The following is a 22,952-nucleotide window of genomic DNA, read 5'->3' on the forward strand; positions in this document are numbered from 1 at the left end:
ATTCTTTTCTCTATCACATAATACTAGGACAAGGGGCCACTCCCTAAAGCTCACAGGTAAGAAAGCGAGGACAAATAAAGGGAAATATTTCTTCACTCAGAGGATCCTTGGTTGATGGGATTCACTTCCAGAAGAAGCCGTGACAGCTGTCAACCTGGAGAGCTTCAAGGCAGGATTAGACAGATTCAAGGATGCCAAGTGTATCGGTGGTTATTGAAATGGATGTCCATGTGCCGCCTCTATGTTGGTCGAGGCAGGCAGGATTTCCTTGAGTACCATTTGTTGGGGGTCAGCAGAAAGGGAGGGTTTTGCCTTCACTTTCTACCTTTCTGACATTAATTTTTTTAATTTAAATTTTTTGCCTTCTCTTTCTGCATTTCTGACATTAATACCCTCGAAAATGTCCAGAGATACTTCACCAGAAGAGCTCTTCATTCCTCTATCCGTAACAGAATACCCTACGAAACTAGACTTAAAATCCTGGGTCTAGAAAGCTTAGAACTAAGACGCCTCAAACATGATCTAAGTATTGCCCACAAGATCATATGCTGCAATGTCCTGCCTGTCAATGATTACTTCAGCTTCAACCACAACAACACAAGAGCCCACAACAGATACAAGCTTAATATTAACCGCTCCAAACTTGACTGTAAAAAATACGACTTTAGTAATTGGGTTGTCGAAGCGTGGAATTCACTACCGGACTCTGTAGTATCATCCCCTAACCCCCAACACTTTACCCTTAGACTTTCCACGTTTGACCTCACCAAGTTCCTAAGAGGTCAGTAAGGGGCGTACATAAGTGTACCAAAGTGCCTACCGTCCCCTGTCCTATAGTCTCTCCTATATCTCCTATATCTTCTCTTCTATACCTATATCTTTTCCTGCTATTCTCTCATAATTATATTTCACTCCTTTATTTTCTCCTCTATTCCCCCTTTAATACATTCTACCTGATTATATCCTCTATAACCCTCATTGTGTATTATTGTGTATTTGACAAACAAACAAAGAAATAAATAAAATCCAAGGATAAGTTGATCTCCCTCTTTGTAACTTGGCCTGATATTTTTTTTACTAGGACTTTCTTAACGGGACAAGTATCAAATATAGATAATCTGTGCGCTGCTTTCTAGCTACTTCAGCTTCAACCACAACAACACAAGAGCACACAACAGATTTAGACTTAATATTAACTGCTCCAAACTTGACTGTAAAAAATATGACTTCAGTAACCGAGTTGTTGAAGCGTGGAACTCATTACTGGACTCCATAGTGTCATCTCCAAACCCCAAACACTTTACCCTTGGATTATCCACGGTTGACCTATCCAGATTCCTAAGAGGTCAGTAAGGGGCGAGTACAAGTGCAGTAGAGTGCCTTCCGTCCCCTGTCCTATTGCTCTCCTATATTTCCTATACCTTTCTTCTATTCCTATATCTCTTCTTCTATTCTTTGATTGATATGTTCTATTCCTATATCTTCTTTTCTATTATTTCTTAGATATATATTTTACTATGAGTATCTCCTCTATAACCTTCATCATGTATTTTACTATGTGTGTATATATATATATATATATATATATATATATATATATATATATATATATATATATATACCCACTAAAACCCTCATTGTGTATTGGACAAAATAAATAAATAAAATAAAAATAAAATGTAAATCAGAGGTCTTCAAACTTGGCAACTTTTAGACTTGTAGACTTCAACTCCCAGAATTCTGGATGTTAAAGTCCACAAGTCTAAAGGCTGCCAAGTTTGGGGATTCCTGAAATTTTAAATAATGCACGTAAATAAATGAATGAATGAATGAATGAATGAGTAAGTAAGTAAGTAAGTAAGTAAGTAAATAAATAAGTAAGTAAGTGAATAAAGAAAAAAAGAAAGAAAGAAAGAAAGAAAGAAAGAAAGAAAGAAAGAAAGAAAGAAAGAAAGCTTTGTGGTCTTGACTTCGGCAGCTTTAACATGGTCCTGGCCACAGAATCAGTTCCTCATAAAGGTCAGCCTTGGTCAATTATTGCAAGAACACTTATGAGTTCATTGTTTCTGAAATATTACAGGAAATAGCCAGAAATTCAACTTTGGAGCTGTGGCTTTCATCTTCACTTTGACTCTTCTTTGACTACGTGACTTTTTCTGCCCAGCTGCATTTGTGAATGTTCTTCTGGGTAAAGCAATGTGAGACTTTTAGAGCAGTGTTTCCCAACCCTGGCAACTTATAGTTTATTATTTATTTATTTTATTTATTGTTAGAGTTGAAAGGGACCACGAAGGACATCAAGTTCAACCCTCTTCCCAAGCAGGAACCCTATAGTACACCGGTCAAGTGGCAGTTCAATCTTCTCTTAAAAATGTCCAGAGTGTTGGAGTTCACAACGTCTGCTGGTAGGTTGTTCCATTGGTTGATCGCTCTGACCGTCAGGAAGTTCCTCCTCATCTCCATGTTGAATCTCTCCTTGGTCAGCTTCCAGCCGTTGTTCCTCGTCCGGCCCTCTGGTGCCCTGGAGAATAAAGTGATCCCCTCCTCTCTGTGACATCCCCTCGTATACTTGTAGACTGTTATGATGTCCGCTCTGGCCCTCCTTTTCTCCAGGCTATCCATGCCCAGTTCCCTCAGTCTCTTCGTAAGTCTTCGTTTCCAGTCCCTTAATCATCTTGGTTGCTCTTTTTTGCACCTTCTCCAGAGTTACAATGTCTCTTTTGAAGTGTGGTGACCAGAACTGAATACAGTACAGTATTAGATTTGTATGCCGCCCCTCTCCGAAGACTCGGGGCGGCTCACAACATAATAGTAATACAATACATTACAAATCTAATAATAAAAAATTAAATCCATTTAAGGAGACATTAATAACATAATAAAACCCCTAACTATGCAATCATACACATTCAACCTAATCTATCATACAGTAAGGCCAAAAACATAATAAAAAAGGGGGAAAGATAGTAATTATCCCCACGCCTGGCGACAAAAGTGGGTCTTCAGCACTTTACGGAAGGCGAGGAGGGTGGGGGCTATTCGAATCTCTGAAGGGAGTTGATTCCAGAGAGCCGGGGTCGCCACAGAGAAGGCTCTTCCTCTGGGTCCCGCCAGCCGACATTGTTTGGTCGACGGGACCAGGAGAAGGCCAACTCTGTGGGACCTAATCAGCCGCTGGGATTCGTGTGGCAGGAGGCGGTCTCAGAGATATTCAAGAGGTATCTGGACTTCAACTCCCAGAATTCCCCAGCCAGCATTTCTGAGAATTATGCACGGACTATTTGGTATGACAAGGGACACTTGACCCCAGTTTGCCATCAACCAGACCAGGATAGCAAAACTGCAACCTTCATTGTGGGTGTGGTGCCTGGGAATACGCTCATCAATAACAGAGTCCCAGTCATATCTGGGCTGCAGCTTGTTGTAAACTTTATTTATTTACTTATTTATTTTGTCCAATACACAATAATACACAATGAAGAGTAATAGGGGATACTACAAAATCCCCATTCCCTCCCCACTCCAGGGGAAGGAACCAATGCTGTGGTGCTGTTAAGCTGTGGACCAAAAGGAGACAACTGAATTTCCAACACAATTCTTGACCACTCCTTATATTACATTTTCCATTACAAAGTAACCCATTACTTTGATTTCTATTCCTGTGTTAGAGATGGTTGTTTGCTGTTTTCAATCTTGGTCTGATATCCACCACATCTTGCTGATTTTTATTATCTCCGTCTTTGGATTTTCAATTGACAAGTGCCAAATGTACACAATCTGTGGGTTGTTTTACAACTTGTTGGCTTCCAACACTTTAACATAGTTTTCTTCCTACTTTTACTAACAGAGGCAATTTCGCAGTTACATCAGCCTAGAACGACGGTCTTTCAGGCCATCAAAAACAATAGGCATGTGTTCATTGCTTCAGAAAGGTAACAAGAAATAGCCAGAAATTAAATCTTGCAATAGAAACCTTTTATCTGTACTATGATATGGTTTCATCCTTGTCTGCAAGCAAGAGACTAGTCAGGGTAATTTATTTTTCTTGGTTTTGGTGGTTATTTGTGGTGCCTATAACTTAATGACTCTTCCGATTTTGAGCAAAAATATATTGTACTAGTCTGCAGCAGTATTACAACCAGAGAATAGTGTGTGCCAATCGAGTGTTGTGGTTAGCTCTGGCCCAGCTCCTGCCCCAAGGACTGTGGATGTGGGGGAGACATCCACATGCTGCAGGCCTGTTTTGCCCCCCGGTGGAATCTGCTGATGAAGGCTCCTCTGACCAAGAAGACATGAGTGACAGGGAGGAGGAGAGTGTGGCAGACAGCTCAGAAGGAGATCAAATAACTCTCTTCTCCTTGAATTCAGAACAAGAGTTAATGATACAGCCACGCATGCGGAGAGCGATGCATAGGCAACAACAACTGAGAGATTATTATCAAAGAAAATGAGGCCACCTGTGGTTGGGTGGGGCTGTGGTCATTAGTGAGGCTGCTATAAAGAGCAGCCTGTGGGTTTGGCCATTGTGGAAGATTATCTGATCATTGTGTTTCGTGACTGCTTTACTGACTTTGACCTTTTGTGTGCTGACTTTTCCCCCGCTTTGAAACTAAACCAGGGCAAAGTGTGTTTCACTTTGTGAAAGAAGAAGGACTGTGAATTGCCTCACAGCTGCAAGCTAAGTATCACAGAACTGATAAGGGACTTGTACAAATTACCAGTTTATTTGGAGACGAGTGCTCTTTGCTATACCAAAAGAGGGCTTAGGTTAAGTGAATTTTCATTATAAAGAACATTGTTTTGAATTTTCAAACGTGCGTGTGTCTGAAATTGTACCTGTGCATTTTTGGGAGGAGTCTACCAGAGAGCCCAACAGAACATCGAGAGATGAGAGGTCTGTGTCTATGATATCATAGTTGGCTTTTTTAAAGTTGTAATTGGTTATCTCATCATTAAGGTGGTTTCTGTAAGGACATATATTGAGACAAAAGTCAACCATGCTAGGGTCACTGTTGGAAAAGGGTTCTCTTATTTGCAGTCCATAAATTGAGTGTAAACTGCTGCAGAAGATGAAATCAAAACAATTGTTGAGTCTAGTGTTGTCTGTGATCTAGCTCTACACTGGTAATAGTGTTGTAAAGGATTAAATGTATGGGGGTCAATTGTACATTCGTCTAGGATTCAATTTATATGTGGTAGGTTTAGATCACCAAGAGATATAAGAGAATGTGGGTAGGAGACTGCTCACATTAATAGTGAGATTAGTGGGTTCTCATGTGTGATGTCGTAATCAGGGGCTCTATCACATAGTAGGAAGCGAATTGTGGTATTTAAGGTCAGTTCACAGATGATAGTTTCTGGAAGATCGACTTTGTGTTAAACTTGTTCCTTTTTTAGGTTCGGTGATTTCTTATAGAACATTGCGATCAGATCGATAAACATTGATGGTAATTTGTTTATTATTTTTACTTTCTTAAATATTTTGAAACATGTAATAAATAAAATGTAGACTTTACAATTTTGGGGGGTGGGCAATATAGCCTGTATGGTAAATCACTGAAGTGTATATGAAATTAATTTGTTAATGGAAAAAAAGCATATATACTTGAGACAAATTATAGTCTGGTGTATAATTAATATAATATAAATATAGTGACTTTAATAGAAACATAGAAGACTGACGGCAGAAAAAGACCTCATGGTCCATCTAGTCTGCCCTTATACTATTTTATCTTACAATGGATATATGTTTATCCCAGGCATGTTTAAATTCAGTTACTGTGAATTTACCAACCACGTCTGCTGGAAGTTTGTTCCAAGGATCTACTACTCTTTCAGTAAAATAATATTTTCATTATATAATGCTTATATAATGCTAATATCTGTATATACTATTATTAATTTAATTTTCTTTGGTTTTCCTCTATATTTACTATTGTATTTCTTTTTTTAAAAGTGGAAAATTAATAAAAATATTTAAAAAGAAAAGAAACATTGATAGTCTCTTGCTGTGATTAGGGAGTCAGGGAGGGATGCTGAATTTAGCAGTTTTTAGTATGAGAAGGAGTTTGGATATTTTGTTAACGATGCTTTTTGAATTCATTAGCTTGCATTTAAGATTAGCAGTAGTTGATATTGAGGAAGTAAGGGGCTTTCTCATCCATCCAAAAGTAAGAACCATCTGGTTGGCTTCCATCAGGAGACCAGCTGAACTTGAAGTGCCCTTGGGGAATCCCAACCTCAAGGGTATATCAAGTTCTTCATGGGAAAGGAAGAATTGCCAAATCAAGCAGTGATAGAAAACACCCAGGCGGTAATAGTCTTGGGTTAGATGGATGCGACAAAATGGACAATACAAAATTGGTACCGGTACATGGTGGATCATATTCAGTTTGAGATTATGGACAAGAGGATGAACTCGGCCAATTTGCGGGAACTGATGGGACGATGGGACAAGGTAAGAGGACTAAACAATGTCATTTGACGGGACCCAGGGGAAGAGCCTTCTCTGTGGCGGCCCCGGTCCTCTGGAACCAACTCCCCCCAGAGATCAGAATTGCCCCCACCCCCTTGCCTTTAATAAACTTCTCAAAACCCACCTCTGCCGTCAGGCATGGGGGAATTGAAATATCTTCCCCAGGCCTATATAATTTATGTATGGTGTGTTGTGTGCATATTTTTTAAATTATGGGTTTTTAACTTCGTATTATTAGATTTGTATTGTACATTGTTTCTATCACTGCTGAGAGCCGCCCCGAGTCTACGGAGAGGGGCGGCATACAAATTTAATTAATTAATTAATTAATTAATTAATTAATTAAAATATATGGTTAGTAGAATTCAAGACTAAGCTACAAGGAATAAATTGGAGTCACTTTATAATCTGTAAATAGATAAATTGCTCTTGAGTTAAAATGTCATTTATAAAATATGCCCCCATTCTGGTGGAGGGCTACGAATGCTGTCTGGTGGTGGGCACAAATCACTGAACACTTGTTGCATTTTATTTATTTATTTTATTTATTTATTTTGTCCAATACACAATGAGGGTTATAGTGGGTATATATCTATATACACATAATAAAATACATGATGAAGGTTATAGAGGAGATACTCATAGTAAAATATATCTAAGAAATAATAGAAAAGAAGATAAAGTAATAGAACATATCAATGAAAGAATAGAAGAAGAGATATAGGAATAGAAGATAGGTATAGGAGATATAGGAGAGCAATAGGACAGGGGACGGAAGGCACTCTAGTGCACTTGTACTCACCCCTTACTGACCTCTTAGGAATCTGGATAGGTCAACCATAGATAATCTAAGGATAAAGTGTTGGGGGGTTGGGGATGACACTATGGAGTCCGGTAATGAGTTCCACGCTTCGACAACTCGGTTACTGAAGTCATATTTTTTACAGTCAAGTTTGGAGCAGTTAATATTAAGTTTAAATCTGTTGTGTGCTCTTGTGTTGTTGTGGTTGAAGCTGAAGTAGTTGCCGACAGGCAAGACATTGCAGCATATGATCTTGTGGGCAATACTTAGATCTTGTTTAAGGCGTCTTAGTTCTAAACTTTCTAGGTCCAGGATTGAAAGTCTAGTCTCGTAGGGTCTTCTGTTTCGAGTGGAGGAATGAAGGGCTCTTCTGGTGAAGTATCTCTGGACATTTTCAAGGATGTTAATGTCTGAGATGCGATATGGGTTCCAAACAGATGAGCTGTATTCGAGGATGGGTCTGGCATGTTGTGTGTATGTTTTTATATTTTAAAATAAATTTTAAAAAGTTATTTTTTTAAAAAGGAAAGAATTGCCAAATCGTTATTCTTTCCTTTTCAGGCAGAAGCGTTCCAGTTGAAAGACCAACCAACCAAGCACATGGCCACGAGGCTCTTATGGATCTCCTTCCTGGCTGCCTCTTTCGTCCTGCCTGCAAGTGGAGAGGTGGGGATGAATTTCAAAAACTGCAAACAGTTCTTCTTGGATGGGAAACATCCCAACTTGAAGCCAATGGCTCCAGCCAGAATCTGCCAATTCTACCAGGGCCAGTATCGGTTTGCCACCATGTACGACAGAAAAGGACACATCCCAATATTCTCAGCGTATAAATATCAGCCTGGTGGGTCGGGACGAGAGGATGACTGGAAAATTGAACCGCAGGTAAAAGGTCTTCCTATTTATTTGTTAGAGTTGGAAGGGTATCACATAACCAAGGCAAATTATTATTATTATTATTATTATTATTATTATTATTATTATTATTATTATTAATTTGCTTGTTTGCTTGTTTGCTTGTTTGCTTGTTTGTTTATTTATTTATTTATTTATTTATTTATTTACTTACTTACTTACTTACTTACTTATTTATTTACTTGCTTATTTATTTATTTATTTATTTATTTATTTATTAGATTTGTATGCCGCCCCTCTCCGTAAATTCCTTGTGTGTCCAATCACGCTTGGCCAATAAAATTTTTATTCTATTGTATTCCATTCCATTCCATTCTATTCTATTCTAATCCACTCCCAGCTGATAGAAACATAGAAGACTGACGGCAGAAAAAGACCTCCTTGTCAATCTAGTCTGCCCTTATACTATTTCCTGTATTTTATCTTAGGCTGGATCTATGTTTATCTCTCAGGCATGTTTAAATTCAGTGGTTGTGTGATTTACCAACCACATCTGCTGGAAGTTTGTTCCAAGCATCTACTTCTCTTTCAGTCAAATAATGTTTTCTCACCTCAGATTGTGTCCCCTTGTTCTTGTGTTCACTTTCCTATTAAAAACACTTCCCTCCTGAACCTTAGTTAAACCTTTAACAGATTTCAAAGTTTTGATCATGTCCCCCCTTTCCATTCTGTCCTCCAGACTATACAGATTGAGTTCATTAATAATAATAATAATAATAATAATAATAATAATAATAATAATAATAATAATAATAATTTATTAGATTTGTATGCTGCCCCTCTCCGAAGACTAGGGGCGGCTCACAACAATAATAAAAGCAATGTTACAGTGGAACAAATCTAATATTAAAAGAGAAAAAATATAAAACCCCATCATTTAAAACCAAACAACATATACATAGCAAACATAAAATATAAAAGCCTGGGGGTGGTGTCTCAGTTCCCCCATGCCTGGTGATATAGGTGGTTCTTGAGTAATTTACGAAAGACAAGGAGTGTGGGGGCAGTTCTGATCACTGGAGGGAGTTGATTCCAGAGGGCCGGGGCCGCCACAGAGAAGGCTCTTCCCCTGGGGCCCGCCAAACGACATTGTTTAGCCGACGGGACCCAGAGAAGGCCAACTCTGTGGGACCTTATCGGTCGCTGGGATTCGTGCGGTAGCAGGGGGTTCTGGAGATACTCTGGTCCAATGCCACGTAGGGCTTTAAAGGTCATAACCAACACTTTGAATTGTGACCGGAAACTGACCAGCAGCCAATGCAAGCCACGGAGTGTTATAGAAATGTGGGCGAATCTAGGAAGCCCCACGATGGCTCTCGTGGCCGCGTTCTGCACGATCTGAAGTTTCCGAACACTTTTCAGAGGTAGCCCCATGTAGAGAGCATTGCCGTAATCGAACCTCGAGGTGATGAGGGCATGAGCGACTGTGAGCAATGACTCCCTGTCCAAATAGGGCTGCAACTGGTGCACCAGGCGAACCTGGGCAAACGCCCTCCTAGCCACAGCCGAAAGATGATGTTCCAATGTCAGCTGTGGATCGAGGAGGACGCCCAAGTTGCGAACCCTCTCTGAGGGGGTCAGTAGTTCCCCCCCCCAGGGTAATGGACGGACAGATGGAATTGTCCTTGGGAGGCAAGACCCACAGCCACTCCATCTTGTCTGGGTTGAGTTTGAATTTGTTGACACCCATCCAGGCCCCAACAGCCTTTCCTGATCAGTTTTATGCTTAAGACCTTCCACCATTCTTGTAGCCCGTCTTTGGACCCGTTCAATTTTGTCAATCTCTTTTTGTAGGTGAGGTCTCCAGAACTGAACACCGTATTGATTCATGGTAGATTTAGGATATCTGATTCGGTGCTGTGTGAAAACTAACCAAGACCATTGCTTGTCTTTCCTTATTCCTAGCTTGCCCTACCTCAGGAGTCCAGCCGCAAAAGCATGGAATCGGAAAAGGATTGCAGAATCAACCCCAGCATCCTTGAAAACAGCCAGGCGATTTCCGAAGATTACGAACAGAAAGTTAAAGAATACGACCGAGGACATTTGATACCTGTCTGCCATCAACCTGACAGGCCTAGCAGAGACGCGACCTTCACCTTAACCAACATCGTGCCCCAGTTTTCCGAACTCAATCGAGGGAAATGGAAAGAATATGAAAACAATATGAAGGGACATACTAGAGGGTGCCGTGATACCTATGTTGTTGTAGGTGTGGTGCCAGGGAAAAAAATGCTCAACAAGACAGTGAATATCCCCAGTCATATCTGGTCTGCTGGCTGTTGTGTGTCGCAAAACAATCGCAGAAGATCCTGGGCAGTTGTGGCTAAAAATAGTGAAAATAAGTTACACCCGGAAACTCTGCAGGGTTTGGAACGAATGCTTGGTAAATACTACAGGAAGAAGAGAATCAATCTTTTCAATGGCGCTTGTTATTCGGCGGATACTCCGCAAAACAACCTCACAGAGCAAACACAAGCAGGCTACAAAATTAACAGTTTATTTGGTCAGGGTGTGGAATGAACGCAGGTTCATTATAATTGGCGGGACCCAGGGGAAGAGCCTTCTCTGTGGCGGCCCCAGCCCTTTGGAACCAACTGCCCCCAGAGATTAGAATTGCCCCCACCCTCCTTGCCTTTCCTAAGCTTCTTAAAACCCACCTCTGCCGTCAGGCATGGGGGAACTGAGATATTCTTTCCCCCCTAGGCCTTACAATTTACGCATGGTATGTTTGTATGTATGTTTGGTTTTATAATAAGGTTTTTTTTAGTTATTTTAGTATTGGATTGTTACATGCTGTTTTTTTATCACTGTTGTTAGCCGCCCCGAGTCTGCGGAGAGGGGCGACATACTAATCCAATTAATAATAATAATAATAATAATAATAATAATAATAATAATAATCCTGCTTGGTTCTGTATTGCTCGATGTTGGGAAAATACCTCCAGTTTCTGCCGCATGAATCCCAGCGACCGGTCAGTTCCCACAGAGACGGCCTTCTCCAAGTCTCGTCAACTAGACAATGCCATTTGGCAGAGCCTTGGGGGAGAGCCTTCTCAGTGGGGGCCCCAGCCCTCTGGAATCAGCTCCTCCTGCAGATTAATACTGCCCCCACCCTCCTCGCCTTCCGTAAGAGTCTGAAGAGTCATTTATGCCACCAGGCCTGGGGCCATTAGATCCTTGACCCCTGACCAGTGAATGTGTTGAGAGAATGTTGAGTGAATGGAATGATGGTTTTTTATGCTTTTGGGGGGATTCAGATTCTTAATTAATTAATTGGATTCAAGATTTTGTATACTGTGCATTAAATGTTGTGAGCTGCCCCGAATCCTCGGAGAAGGATGGCATAGAAATCCAATATATAAGTAAATAAATAAATAATAAATCCAGGCTGTTTGCTTTGTTTATGGTTCAGGTTATGGAGCAACCTAAATGTAGAGAGGGTTCACAACTTGGGCATCCTCCTCGATCCACAGCTCACATTAGAGAAACATCTTTCAGTTGTGGCGAGGGGGGCGTTCGCCCAGGTTTGCCTGGTGCACCAGTTGCGACCCTATTTGGACCGGGAGTCCCTGCTCACAGTCACTCAAGTCCTCATCACCTCGAGGCTTGACTACTGTAACGCTCTCTACATGGGGCTACCTTTGAAAAGTGTTCGGAAACTTCAGAACGTGCAGAATGCAGCTGCGAGAGCAATCATGGGCTTTCCCAAATATGTCCATGTTACACCAACATTCCGCAGTCTGCATTGGTTGCCGATCAGTTTCCAGTCACAATTCAAAGTGTTGGTTATGGCCTATAAAGCCCTTCATGGCACCGGACCAGATTATCTCAGGTACCGCCTTCTGCTGCACGAATCCCAGCGACCAGTTAGGTCCCACAGAGTGGGTCTTCTCTGGGTCCCGTCAACTAAACAATGTCGCTTGGCGGGACCCAGGGGAAGAGCCTTCTCTGTGGCGGCCCTGGCCCTCTGGAACCAACTCCCCCCAGAGATTAGAATTGCCCCCAACCTCCTTGCCTTTCATAAGCTGCTTAAAACCCACCTCTGCCACCAGGCATGGGGGAATTGAGATACTCTTTCCCCCTAGGCCTTTACAATTTTATGCATGGTATATGTGTATGTATGTTTGGTTTTTATAATAATGGGTTTTTAACTGTTTTTAGTATTGGATTATTATTATATGCTGTTTTATTACTGTAGTTAGCCGCCCCGAGTCTGCGGAGAGGGGCCGCATACAAATCCAATAAATAAATAAATAAATAAAATAAATAAGGTATTTTGTCGTGAGAAGAGGAGTGCAGGAGCACACAACAGATTTAAACTTACCGGACTCCATAGTGTCATCCCCAAACCCCCAACACTTTACCCTTAGATTATCTACGGTTGACCTATCCAGATTCCTAAGAGGTCAGTAAGGGGCAAGTACAAGTGCACTAGAGTGCCTTCCGTCCCCTGTCCTATTGCTCTCCTATATCTCCTATACCTTTCTTCTATTCCTATATCTCTTCTTCTATTCTTTTATTGATATGTTCTAGTCCTATATCTTCTTTTCTATTATTTCTTAGATATATTTTACTATGAGTATCTCCTCTATAACCTTCATCATGTATTTTACTATGTGTATATAGTTATATATCCACTAAAACACTCATTGTGTATTGGACTAAATAAATAGATAGATAGATAGATAGATAGATAGATAGATAGATAGATAGATAGATAGATAGATAGATAGATAGATAAAAATAAAAAAATAAAAAAAATAAAAAATAAAAAAATAAAAAAATAAAAAAATAAAAACAAACTCTTGTGAAATATTTCTGGACTCTCTCAATTATGCAATGTGGGTTCCATACAGGTTTTGATTTTGAATTCCCAGGAGGAGGAGAAGGAAGGGGAGAGGAAGAGAAGGGGGAGGGGCAAGAGGAAGAGGAGGAGGAGAGGAAGGGTAGAAAGAAGCAACCAGGTTTTGCCAGGGCTTATGCTATTCTCTTAAAACCCCAGGCAACTTCACTGCTGATTCCTTATAAGGCAGTCTGCAGTATGATATTTCCTTCTTGTGCAAACCTGGGAACCTTGTTAACAATGGTTAATGTGGGCAGTGAGGTTCATGTACTGAATCATTTTGCAAACATGGTTTCCAGAGGAAAAACTCAGTCTTTTGTTACTTCCTGACTGCTGTGAAGGTGTGAGCTTGATGTCAATGGGCAAATGGGCTTACCACAAAAAAGAAAGGGTCAACTTATTTTTTGCAAAGCACCAGAAGGCAACGCAAGAAACAATGGACAAAAACTAATCAAAGAGAGAGGCAATTTAGAATTAAGAAGAAATGGTCTGACAGTGAGAACAATTAATCAGTGGAACACCAATAACACAACTACTCTCCAAAAGGACCTGAACTCTGTTTCTGAGTGGTCTAACACATGGCAACTCCATATCGCAACTAGCAAATGCTCTGTCCTACACATTGGGAAGAAGAATCTGAACTCCAAATACGAACTGAATAATCAAATTATCACAGATAATCCCCACTCGGTTAAAGACCTTGGTATACTAATAACAAAAGATTTAAGTGCCAAAGCCCACTGCAACAACATAGCCAAGAAGGCTTCAAGAGTTGTAAACCTAATCCTACGTAGCTTCTGCTCTGGCAATCTCACACTACTTACCAGAGCTCACAAAACTTTTGCCAGACCCATCCTCGAATACAGCTCATCTGTTTGGAACCCATATCGCATCTCAGACATTAACACCCTTGAAAATGTCCAGAGATCCTTCACCAGAAGAGCCCTTCACTCCTCCACTCGAAATAGAATACCCTACGAGACTAGACTTTCAATCCTGGGCCTAGAAAGCCTAGAACTAAGACACCTTAAACAAGATCTAAGTATTGCCCACAAGATCATATGCTGCAACGTCCTGCCTGTCGGCGACTACTTCAGCTTCAACCACAACAACACAAGAACACACAACAGATTTAAACTTAATATTAACCGCTCCAAACTTGACTGTAAAAAATATGACTTCAGTAACCGAGTTGTCGAAGCGTGGAACTCATTACCGGACTCCATAGTGTCATCCCCAAACCCCCAACACTTTACCCTTAGATTATCCACGGTTGACCTATCCAGATTCCTAAGAGGTCAGTAAGGGGCGAGTACAAGTGCACTAGAGTGCCTTCCATCCCCTGTCCAATTGCTCTCCTATATCTCCTATACCTTTCTTCTATTCCTATATCTCTTCTTCTATTCTTTCATTGATATGTTCTATTCCTATAACTTCTCTTCTATTATTTCTTAGATATATTTTATTATGAGTATCTCCTCTATAACCTTCATCATGTATTTTACAATGTGTATATCCACTAAAACCCTCATTGTGTATTGGACAAAATCAATCAATCAAATAAATTTGCCTCTGGAAGTTGTGGGTGCTCAATTACTGGAAGTTTTCAAGAAGAGACTGGACAGCCATTTGTCTGAAATTGTATAGGGTCAGCTGCTTGAATTGGTGTTGGGTTAGAAGACCTCCAAGTCCTATCAAACTCTGTTATTTTGGCAGCAACCTCTGGCAACCGCCCGACAAACCAATAAAAAGAAGGGTATCAGTATCAATTACTTTCTAGATAATTTCATTGATTGGCACAATTCTGGCTGGAGTATAGGATCATGGAACTATTTAGGGACGCACTTATAAAAGGTCTTATAGATCAAAGTCAGGGCTTAGCATTTAGCATTTAGACTTATTTATTTATCTATCTATCTATCTATCTATCTATCATCTATCTATCTATCTATCTATTTATTTATTAGATTTGTATGCCGCCGCTCTCCGTGGACTCGGGGCGGCTCACAACACAATAAAACAATTCATAACAAATCTAATAATATACAATTAAAAATTTAAAATAGTTTAAAAAAACAATTTTTAAGCAAACATACCTACAAACATACAATAAATAAATTATATAGGCCCGGGGGAGACATCTCAATTCCCCCATGCCTGATGACAAAGGTGGGTCTTGAGGAGTTTACGAAAGGCCAGGAGGGTAGGGGCAGTTCTAATCTCTGTGGGGAGCTGGTTCCAGAGAGTCGGGGCCGCCACAGAGAAGGCTCTTTTCCTGGGGCCTGCCAACCGACATTGTTTAGTTGATGGGACCCGGAGTGCCTTCCATCCCCTGTCCTATTGCTCTCCTATATCTCCTGTACCTTTCTTCTATTCCTATATCTCTTCTTCTATTCTTTCATTGATATGTTCTATTACTATATCTTCTTTCTATGTCCTAGAACTCTGCCTTGAGGGACACCACTGTTGACAGGAGCAGGATTTCATATGGCACTTCCTATTTTGACCACTATTTATTTGTTTGTTTGTTTGTTTAGTAATTTAGTAATTTAGTTATTTAGTCCAATACACAATGAGGGTTTTAGTGGGTGTGTATATATATATACAGTATATATATATACATATACTCACCCCTTACTTACTTCTTAGGAATCTGGATAGGTCAACCGTGGATAATCTAAGGGTAAAGTGTTGGGGGTTTGGGGATGACACTATCGAGTCTGGTAATGAGTTCCACGCTTCAACAACTCGGTTGCTGAAGTCATATTTTTTTTCAGTCAAGTTTGGAGCGGTTAATATTAAGTTTAAATCTGTTGTGTGCTCTTGTGTTGTTGTGGTTGAAGCTGAAGTAGTCGCCGACAGGCAGGACGTTGCAGCATATAATCTTGTGGGCAATACTGTACTTAGATCTTGTTTAAGACGTCTTAGTTCTAAACTTTCTAGGCCCAGGATTGAGAGTCTAGTCTAATTTACAACTACGTTGTCTCCAATCTGATTTAAATGTAGTTCATAACATCATATACCAAAATGTCATATACCACCATGCCACTAAGGCTCCTCCAACTGTACCAAGACATAAATTGGGAACCAACGTAAGGCTTGATTTAGATTCACAAATATTTCAGTTTCCTCTGAAAAGCAGTTAAAACTAATTGTGGTTAATGTGGTCAAAGAGATTGAGACATGAAAGCTTGTGGCCAGGGTTCTCAGTAGACCTTCTCAATAGTTCTCAGCAGTGTCTTCCTTCAAAGACTAGTCAAAGAAATTAACCTCAGTGCTTGGGTTTCCTGCCTGGAGACTTCTTTTCTCTGCAGGTTCAAGAAGATTTGACATTCTGGGTAGCACATAAAAAGGACATCAGCAGTCTATCTAGAGAAGAACAATATCCAGGTGTGTTTGAAGAGGAGGAAAGAAGTAGGTAAGTTATGATTTTCTTAATATATCACAACCTGTCCTGGTGTAGGATTTGATAATATTAGATTTTATTTTTTTTTAGAATAAACTTTATTAATTTTCAGTTAAAAAGTCATACAAACTTACAAACATTTAAACACATATTAGGGGTTACAATTACCCCTCTTTTCTTGAAGTCAATTTTTAATACAGAAAAAAGGATAAAATCTTAAATCTTTACATCAAACTAATATTCTAATTGAAAATAAGAACTTTGTTTACATATTCTAATAAACATAAAGTTAAATTGATAAAAAAAGAAGCCAACAACACTAACAACAACGAAAAATATCAATAACATTTAATTATATTCATACCGTTTTAGTTACCTTATTTTCAACTTTATTCTTATCTATCCATAATAATATTAGATTTTTTTGTTACTGCACATGCAAACTACCAGCAAGGTAAATTGGAACCCACCCTTACTCCTGCTTCTTCCTCCTCCTCAGGTGAGTCCTGTCCTGTCCCTTCTCTTCCCTTTCTTCTTTTTCTCTTCCTTTCCCTTCCTTTCCCCCACCCTTCTCTCCTTTACCTGTTTACACCTACTCTTAGAAACATAGAAACATAGAAGACTGAAGGCAGAAAAAGACCTCCTGGTCCATCTAGTCTGCCCTTATACTATTTCCTGTATTTTATCTTAGCATGGATCTACGTTTATCCCAGGCATGTTTAAATTCAGTGACTGTGGATTTACCAACCATGCCTGTTGGAAGTTTGTTCCAAGGATCTACTACTCTTTCAGTCAAATAATATTTTCTCGCGTTGCTTTTGATCTTTCCCCCAACTAACTTCACATTCTGTCCTCTTGTTCTTGTGTTCACTTTCCTAGAAATATAGAAACATAGAAGACTGACGGCAGAAAAAGACCTCAGGGTCCTTCTAGTCTGCCCTTGTACTATTTCCTGTATTTTATCTTAGGCATGTTTCAATTCAGTGACTGTGGATTGACCAACCACGCCTGCTGGAAGTTTGTTCCAAGCATCTACTACTCTTTCAGTCAAATAATATTTTCTCATGTTGCTTTTGATCCAACTAACTTCAGATTGTGTCCTCTTGTTCTTGTGTTCACTTTCCTATTAAAAACACTTCCTTCCTGAACCTTATTTAACCCTTTAACATATTTAAATGTTTCGATTATGTCTCCCCTTTTCCTTCTGTCCTCCAGACTATACAGATGGAGTTCATGAAGTCTTTCCTGATACGTTTTATGCTTAAGACCTTCCACCATTCTTGTAGCCCGTCTTTGGACCCGCTCAATTTTGTCAATATCTTTTGGTAGGTGAGGTTTCCAGAACTGAACACAGTATTCCAAATGTGGTCTCACCAGCACTCTATATAGCGGGATCACAATCTCCCTCTTCCTGCTTGTTATACCTCTAGCTATGCAGCCAAGCATCCTACTTGCTTTTCCTACTGCCAGACCATACTGCTCACCCATTTTGAGACTGTCAGAAATCACGACCCCTAAATCCTTTTCTTCTGAAGTTTTTGCTAACACAGAACTGCCAATACAATACTCAGATTGAGGATTCCTTTTCCCCAAGTGCATTATTTTACATTTGGAAACATTAAACTGCAGTTTCCATTGCTTTGACTCTTCACTCTCTCCTCTCCCCTCCCCTCCCCTCTCCTTCCTTTTTCCTTTCCTTCCCTTTCTTCTTTTTCTCTTCCTTTCCCTTCCTTTACCCCACTCTTCTCCTCTTTACATGTTTACACCTACTCTTCACTGTCTCTCCTCTCTTCCTTTCCTTCCTCTTTTCTTTCCTTCCTTTCCTGTCCCTTCCCCTCCCCTCCCTCCCTTTCTTTCTTTCCTTCTTCTTTTCCATTTCTTTCCTTCTTCCTTTTCATTGCTTCCCTCCTTTCTTTCCTTCCCTGTTTACCATTACTCTTCTCTTCCTGTCCATTTTTATTTTATATTTGTTTGTTTGTTTGTTTGTTTTGTCCAATACACAATAATACACAATGAAGGTAATAGAGGACACCTTCGCGGAAATAGAATTAGAGAAAGAATAGAAGAGAGAGTGTAGGATAAAATAATCAATGAGATAATAGAAGAAAGATATAGGGATAGAAGAGAAGATATATGGGATATAGGAGAGACAATAGGACAGGGGTTAGAAGGCACTCTAGTGCACTTATGCACACCCCTTACTGACCTCTTGGGAATCTGGAGAGGTCAACTGTGGACAGTCTAAGGGTAAAATGTTGGGGGTTAGGGGATGATACTACGGAGCCCGGTAATGAGTTCCACGCTTCAACAATATTACTGAAGTCGTATTTTTTACAGTCAAGTTTGGAGCAGTTAATATTGAGCTTGAATCTGTTATGTGCTCTTGTGTTGTTGTGGTTGAAGCTGAAGTAGTTGTTGACAGACAGGACGTTGCAGCATATAATCTTGTGGGCAATACTTAGATCTTGTTTAAGGCATCTTAGTTCTACGCTTTCTAAGCCCAGGATTGTAAGTCTAGTTTCGTATGGTATTCTGTTACGGGAGGAGGAGTGAAGGGCTCTTCTGGTGAAATATCTCTGGATATTTTCAAGGGTGTTAATGTCTGAGATGCGGTATGGGTTCCAAACAGATGAGCTGTATTCTAGGATGGGTCTAGACTCTAAGTAATCCAGGTGGCTTCCCTCTGAGAAGGTTGATTGATTGATTGATTGATTGATTGATTGATTGATTGAGTTGAAAGGGACCATGAAGGCCATCGAGTTCAACCCCCTGCCCAAGCAGGAACCCTACATTACACCAGTCAAGTGGCAGTTCAATCTTCTCTTAAAAATGTCCAGAGTGTTGGAGTTCACAATGTCCGCTGGTAGGTTGTTCCATTGGTTGATCACTCTTACCGTCAGGAAGTTCCTCCTTATCTCCATGTTGAATCTCTCCTTGGTCAGCTTCCAGCCATTGTTCCTCGTCCGGTCCTCTGGTGCCCTTGAAAATAAAGTGATCCCCTCCTCTCTGTGACATCCCCTTGTATACTTGTAGACTGCTATCATGTCTGCTCTGGCCCTCCTTTTCTCTAGGCTGTCCATGCCCAGTTCCCTCAGTCTCTCTTCGTAAGTCTTGGTTTCCAATCCCTTAATCATCTAGGTTGCTCTTTTTTGCACCTTCTCCAGAGTTTCAATGTCTCTTTTGAAGTGTGGTGACCAGAACTGAACACAGTACTCCAGGTGTGGTCGGACCAGGGCGTAGTAGAGTGGTATTAAGACTTCTCTGGTCTTGGAGTGTATTCCCCTGTTGATGCAGCTTAGGATTGTGTTGGCTTTTTTAGCTGCTGCTGTTGCACATTGCTGGCTCATGTTTAGTTGATTGTCCACCAAGACTCCGAGGTCTCTTTTGCAGTCACTACTGCTAAGAGGGGTTTCTCCCATGTTGTATGTGTGTCCAGGGTTTTTTCTGCCTAGGTGAAGGACTTTGCTCCTGTCGATGTTAAACATCATTTTGTTGGTATGGGCCCAGCATCCTGTGTGCCCCTGGCCAAACCCAACATCCAGGCCATTCCTGCATTCTGCCTGGGAAAGGAACAATGTCTGAATCAGAGCTTTCTCACTGTTTTGCAGGCGGAAAAGTTCCACTAGAAGGACCAGCCATCCAAGCTATGTTGCCACTATGGACCCTCTCCCTGGCTGCCTCTTTCCTCTTGCCAGCAACTGGAGAGGTGGTGACCAATTTCAAAACCTGCACTCAGTTTTTTTTTTATCAAAAGCCCCCAAAATTGTCACTGAGTTCAAAGAATCTGGCCACAATCTGCCAGCACTACAAGGGCAAGTATCGGTTTGCCACAATGTACGACAGAGAGAGGCGCATCCCTATATTCTCAGCATATAAATACCAACCAGGTGGGAGAGGAAGAAGCAAGAACTGGATGATTGAACCACAGGTAAAAATATTAAGCTAAATCTTTATTCCTTCATTCCTTCCTTTTATTATTTTACATCCCATTACATAAAAATGAACTCGATACCCCTCTGCTGTTAATTTCCCTACACTTAACAAACAGTATTTTAGATCAGGTACATATATTACATTTGATACAGTAGCTGAAACAGATAATTGCACATTATTATTATTATTATTATTATTATTATTATTATTATTATTATTAATTGGATTTGTATGCCGCCCCTCTCCATAGACTCGGGGCGGCTAACAACAGTAGTACAAAATAGCACGTAAATCCAATGCTAAAACAGCTTAAAAAAAACTTATTTGTAAAACCAAACATACATACATACATACAAACAAACATACCATGCATAAATTGTAAAGGCTTAGGGGGAAAGAGTATCTCAATTCCCCCATGCCTGACGGCAGAGGTGGGTTTTAAGGAGCTTACGAAAGGCGAGGAGGGTGGGGGCAATTCTAATCTCTGGGGGGAGTTGGTTCCAGAGGGCTGGGGGCTCTTCCCCTGGGCCCCGCCAAACGACATTGTTTTGTTGACGGGACCCGGAGAAGGCCCACTCTGTGGGACCTAACCGGTCGCTGGGATTCGTGCGGCAGAAGGCGGTCTCGTAGATACCCTGGTCCGGTGCCATTAGACTCAGAACCATCAGCTAATGTTATGTGGCTAATTTCTGACATTTTCAAGTCACCAGTTAACAATTTTTCACAGTTAACAATATGCTTAGTGCATTTATATGATCTATAAAGCCCTTCATGGCATCGGACCAGAATATCTCCGGGACTGCCTTCCACCGCACAAATCCCAGTGACCAGTTATGTCCCACAGAGTGGGCCTTCTCTGGGTCCCGTCAACTAAACAATGTTGTTTGGCGGGACCCAGGGAAAGAGTATAGGCTATTCGCGAAGTTCGAACCCGCGAAAATCGAGGGAACACTGTATATACATTCTGTAAACGTTGTATTGTTGTTTTGTCTTTTAATGTTTTTTTAATGTATATAATTAATAAAGTATTTTTCAAAAAAAAAATGCTAACCAAGCACATTCCTTGTCCTTCCTTATTTCTAGCTTGCCCTGCCTAGGGAGCGTACACGAAAAAGCATGGAATCAGAAAAGAATTGTAAAATCGACCGTGAGCTCCTTAGAAACAGCCAGGCTCTTAATGAGGATTACAAACAGACTACTACAGGCATATACAACCGAGGACATTTGCTACCTGTGTCCCATCAAAAGAATCGGGAGAGCAGAGCCGCAACCTCCACCTTAACCAACATCGTGCCCCAGTTTCAACGACTCAATCAAGGAAAATGGGCAGGATATGAAATAAATATGAAGAAAAATACCACAGGTTGCCTTGATACCTATGTCCTTGTGGGAGTGGTGCCCGGGGATAAATTCATTGCTGATGGCAGAGTGAACATACCTAGTCATATGTGGGCTGCAGCTTGTTGTGAGACTAAAGAGAAGCAGAGAAAATCTTGGGGAGTCATTGCAAAAAATAATGAGAATCGCATAGTTTACCATAAACTACAGGAGCTGGAAAAAGAACTTGCTAAATGCTACGGGGGCGTGAAAATTAACCTTTTCAATGGTGATTGCTATTCTGCCAAACAACTTCATATAACAAACACATCCGCAGTACAAACCTAGCAGGTTACCAGGATGACACATGAATAGCAATAGCTCAAAAGATAAGATAAAATAATAGATAAGATAAAATAGATAAAACTAATAGCCACACATTACATGAATGCCTTTAATTACAGTTCGTTCTCGGCTTGCAACAGATCATTCTGCGACCGAAGTGACAATAACGCTGAAGAAGGGGCTACCTGCGCGTAGCTATTAGAATTCTATCTTAAAGGCTTTCTTAATTCTCGCAATAAACTTGCTTATCAGAGATCTCCATTCTCGTGTGACTTTCAGTACATCCATCTTAGAAAAGTTCGCTTTGCACAATACAGTGATCCCCCGTTTATTGCGTCCCCAACCATTGCGAACAGGGTACTTCGCGATTTTTGAGCAATTGCTACCATCTCGATCGTTGCGAAACGCTTTACATGGTACTTCGCGATTTTTGAGCAATTGCTACCATCTCGATCGTTGCGAAACGCTTTACATGGTACTTCGCGATTTTTGAGCAATTGCTACCATCTCGATCGTTGCGAAACGCTTTACATGGTACTTCGCGATTTTTGAGCAATTGCTACCATCTCGATCGTTGCGAAACGCTTTACATGGTACTTCGCGATTTTTGAGCAATTGCTACCATCTCGATCGTTGCGAAACGCTTTACAGGCTACATCGCGATTTTTCAAAAAAAAAAAAAGTTAAAAATACAGTACTTGCCCGGTTTTTCCCGCCCAAACTGACCAAACTGACGTGTGGCATTGCTGGTTGGCCGAAATCTCGGCCAATCAGCTTTGCCATTGCAATGGCAATGGTGATACAGCAAAATTTCAGCCAATCACCATTGTCATTGCTGATGGGCAGAAATCTCGGCCAATCAGTGATTTGCTTTCCTTTCCTTTGCAACTTGCAACTTGTGCAGCCGTTTCTGTCTTGG

General features: G+C 40.6%; 1 protein-coding gene across 1 annotated transcript; it reads left to right on the plus strand.

Annotated features, from left to right (window-relative positions):
- The first annotated feature begins 16,395 nt into the window (after positions 1–16,395).
- Positions 16,396–22,244, plus strand: LOC139169084 (endonuclease domain-containing 1 protein-like). Its single transcript, XM_070754890.1, has 3 exons — positions 16,396–16,450; positions 20,047–20,366; positions 21,455–22,244. Exons 2-3 carry the CDS (start codon positions 20,085–20,087, stop codon positions 22,034–22,036), a joined length of 864 nt encoding a protein of 287 aa, XP_070610991.1. The 5' UTR covers positions 16,396–16,450; positions 20,047–20,084; the 3' UTR covers positions 22,037–22,244.
- Positions 22,245–22,952: the final 708 nt, after the last annotated feature.

Source organism: Erythrolamprus reginae, chromosome 6 (genome assembly GCF_031021105.1).
Source record: "Erythrolamprus reginae isolate rEryReg1 chromosome 6, rEryReg1.hap1, whole genome shotgun sequence".
Taxonomy (NCBI): domain Eukaryota; kingdom Metazoa; phylum Chordata; class Lepidosauria; order Squamata; family Dipsadidae; genus Erythrolamprus; species Erythrolamprus reginae.

Coding starts and splice junctions, on each gene's coding strand:
- LOC139169084 (XM_070754890.1), top strand. CDS start 20,085: ATGTTGCCACTATGGACCCTCTCCCTGGCTGCCTCTTTCCTCTTGCCA. Junction 20,367..21,454: donor ACTGGATGATTGAACCACAG/GTAAAAATATTA, acceptor CCTTATTTCTAG/CTTGCCCTGCCTAGGGAGCG.